At 49.7% G+C, this 3520-nt stretch overlaps 1 protein-coding gene across 1 annotated transcript in view; it reads left to right on the plus strand.

Annotated features, from left to right (window-relative positions):
• Positions 1-643: 643 nt before the first annotated feature.
• Positions 644-3520, plus strand: part of HYOU1 (hypoxia up-regulated 1) — an 11055-nt gene continuing 8178 nt past the window's right edge. The window contains exons 1-7 of the mRNA XM_007936446.2: positions 644-734; positions 972-1065; positions 1218-1296; positions 1427-1581; positions 1718-1794; positions 2103-2284; positions 2752-2867. Of these exons, the coding sequence (XP_007934637.1) occupies positions 644-734; positions 972-1065; positions 1218-1296; positions 1427-1581; positions 1718-1794; positions 2103-2284; positions 2752-2867 (794 nt within the window). The remainder of the gene's footprint in view (positions 735-971; positions 1066-1217; positions 1297-1426; positions 1582-1717; positions 1795-2102; positions 2285-2751; positions 2868-3520) is intronic.

Here is a 3520-nt window from a genome sequence, read left to right on the forward strand (position 1 = left end):
CAGGTGAGACTGAGGCGAACACCGGGTAATCGGTACATGCCGACCGAGGGACCTTAGCGCTCCAGGCAGTGTCTTTGTGGGTAGCAGGGCCAGATAGGTGGGCTAGAGGGTAATATGAGGAAGAAGATCGGGGTAAGACCACCAAGAGGGAAGCAAGGGAGAAGGCAGGCCCCTCTTCCATACAAACCTTCCCCAACGTCACCATCTCTCATTTCCGTCCAGGCCCAGCCTGGCTTTCCCTGCCAGTGGGGGAGCTCCAGGTGCGGAGAGGTAGTTGAGCCCTGGACAGAGCTCCCCAGCCGCATCCCAGGTGCCATCTGACAGTAGGGGCAGTGCTAGGGTGCTCCAGTTGTTGCTTGTGGACGGAAGGCTCTGGTCTCCTTTCTTCTGGCCTAGTTTCTTCTCTAGGAATGTGGTGGAGCCAAGGACTCCATGCTCCTTGGTTTGGGCCTTTGTGTGGGTACTTCTGGGGATGATTAGAGAGTGGTTGATACTCATCAGGAGGGAGGAGTGAAGTGCAGGCTGCTGCAAATGGAGTAGGTATGAATCTTACAGCTTTGCTTCTGGGATATGGTTGTCTCCTTTACTCACTGTATCCAGTTATGTGGTTGTTTTTTTTTTTTTTTTCTCCTTCAGGGCCACAATGGCAGCCACAGTCAGAAGGCAGAGGCCAAGGAGGCCAGCCTGTTGGGCCTTGATGACTATGCTCTTGGCAGACCTATTGTCACTGAGCGGTATGTCCCCAACCGGAGGGATAAAAAGAAGGATAAATGATGGGAATAAATGGTTGCAAAGGAGACTAAGGCTCCTTAGTCAGAAAACTCTGTAGTCTTGAGTTGCTGCACCCAAGATGTTCTTCTTTGTTTTTTGCTATTTCACTTTCCATGGAAAGTGGTAATGCTTTGATTAGAGTGGCCTCAGGAAGTTGGGGGAAGAGGAGAGGTTAATTGACTAACATATTTCCTCTTCAGACACGCTGGCAGTAATGTCTGTGGACCTGGGCAGTGAGTCCATGAAGGTGGCCATTGTCAAACCTGGAGTGCCCATGGAAATTGTCTTGAACAAGTGAGGCTGGCTGCAATGTGGGGGTAGGGGAAAAAAGAGTCTAGGCTCCAAGTGGGTATGTGACGTTAGTACCCATAAAAGACATTGCTATCAGAGTAATTGTACGTGGAGGTGTTAAGGCTCCTGAGTTTTCATCCTGCTGCCTTTTTCAGGGAATCCCGGAGGAAAACCCCAGTAACTGTAACCCTGAAAGAAAATGAAAGATTCTTTGGAGACAGTGCAGCAAGCATGGTGAGTGCTGGGCAGAGAAGAGGAGATGATACAGACGCCAAAGTCTCTTTCCTTTTCAATTTCTGTGATATTAGAGGTAGACCATAAGCTTGGCAGCCTAATACTCTGCTTCTTCTTCACCCCCTCTCAGGCCATCAAGAATCCAAAGGCTACACTGCGTTACTTCCAGCACCTACTGGGGAAGCAGGCAGATAACCCTCATGTGGTTCTTTACCGGGCCCGTTTCCCAGAGCATGAGCTGGGTGTTGACCCACAGAGGCAGACTGTGCACTTCCAGATCAGCCCGTGAGTACTCTTTCAGGGAAGGTGGGCTCAGCAGTCCTTGTGGGCTCTTCACTGGTGTTTGCTCATGATTGTCCTTCCTCAGTGTCTGGCTTTTCTGGTGTCTAAATCGCCTCCCTCCCATCCCCCTACTCTCCAGGCAGCTGCAGTTTTCACCTGAGGAGGTACTGGCCATGGTTCTCAATTACTCCCGTTCCCTGGCTGAAGATTTTGCAGGTGAGTGACCAAGGTGAGGTCAGAAGAGGCCAGGTTCCCCAGGGCCTAAGGCAGTGGTTCTGAAATGGGATTAGTTTTGCCTCCCAGGTGATATTTTGCAATGTTTGGAGACATTTTTGGTTGTCACAATTGGGGAGGTGCTACTAGTATCTAGTGGGTAGAGGCCAGGGATACTTCTAAACATCCTATAATGTATATCATAGTTCCCTATACAGTTATCTGGCTCAAAATGTCAGCTGTGCTGAGACTGGGAAATCCTCATCTAAGGTAGGGAGCTGGTGGGAGCCTTGTTCTGTTGTCCTCTGTAGAGCAGCCCATCAAGGATGCAGTGATCACCGTGCCAGCCTTCTTCAACCAGGCTGAGCGCCGAGCTGTGCTGCAGGCTGCTCGCATGGCTGGGCTCAAAGTGCTGCAGCTCATCAATGACAACACGGCCACCGCCCTCAGCTACGGTGTCTTCCGCCGGAAAGATATCAACACCACTGCCCAGGTGAGCCGGGAAGCCTTGACTGTACACACTGGGCATTTGATTCTGAGGAGAATATAGGCCCCTTGGCTCATTTTGTGTCTTGTGTGCACATCCTAGCCCTTGGCAAAAGGCAACAGCTACCTCCTCTCAGCCCCTGAGGAGCTGTTCTGCTTTAAGTTGAAATTTGGACAACCCCCTCGGAGGCAGGTAGGGTGCTCTGGTGGTGCAGTGCCTGAGGCATATGACTGCTAACTAGAGGGTTGGCAGTTCAAACCCACCAGCTGCTCCACAGAAAGAAAATGGCACAATCTACTTCTGTAAAGATTTACCACCTCAGAAACCTAATGGGGTTGCTGTGAGTCACGATCAATTTGATGGCAGTGAGTTTGGTTTTTTGTTCTTTTCTTTTTTGGTTGGAGGGCAGGGGGCAAGCATGCACCCTGGAGTGGGAGGAGGTTCCTGTGACCATTGCCTTGATGTCTCTATAGAATATCATGTTCTACGACATGGGCTCGGGCAGCACCGTGTGCACCATTGTGACCTACCAGACGGTGAAGACTAAGGAGGCAGGGATGCAGCCACAGCTGCAGATCCGGGGAGTGGGGTAAGAGGGTGTTAGGAGGAGGGATTCTTACTGAGACATTCCTGGGTTAGAGGTTTCTGGTCTGAAAGGGCAAGAGTGCCTCACTTCCTGCTTCCTGTAGGAATGCTATCCTGGCTAAAGCATCAATTGCTGTGGGGTACCTCTCCCAAAGAGCAAGGGGAAGATGGAGGTGGGGGAGATTGAAAAGTAGGGAACTCCCTGAAGGTACCTTCTTCTGAGGAATTCCATGAGACTGCAAGCCAGATGGAATGTATCAGATTTTTTTTGTTGTTGCACTTTTACCATAAATAACTGTTGTAGCTTATTGTCTTGCTAATTAAACCCAAAGTTTTCTGTCCATCTTCACCACTACCACCCTAATCCAAGTTACCATCACCTTTCACCTGCAGAATTATAAAAGATCTCCCTGCTTCCAGCATGTCCTCCTTCTAGTTCTTTCACCACATTGTAGTCAGAAAGTAAAATGCCAACTAGGTTGTGGCCTCTTTGTTTGTTTTTTGAAAACAACAACAACAACAAAACACCCTTTAGTGACTCCACACCTTTACTTTGGCCCTGAAATGGCACCTGTCTAGCCCTGACTCCTTCTACAGCGTGGCTCTAACCCTGAGCTCTCTTGTTCTTTGAGCTCCAGCAATATCTTTTTTTTTTTT

This window comes from Orycteropus afer, unplaced genomic scaffold (assembly GCF_000298275.1).
Source record: "Orycteropus afer afer isolate SDZICR_OR568_19922 unplaced genomic scaffold, OryAfe1.0 scaffold00036, whole genome shotgun sequence".
In the NCBI taxonomy this organism is placed as follows: domain Eukaryota; kingdom Metazoa; phylum Chordata; class Mammalia; order Tubulidentata; family Orycteropodidae; genus Orycteropus; species Orycteropus afer.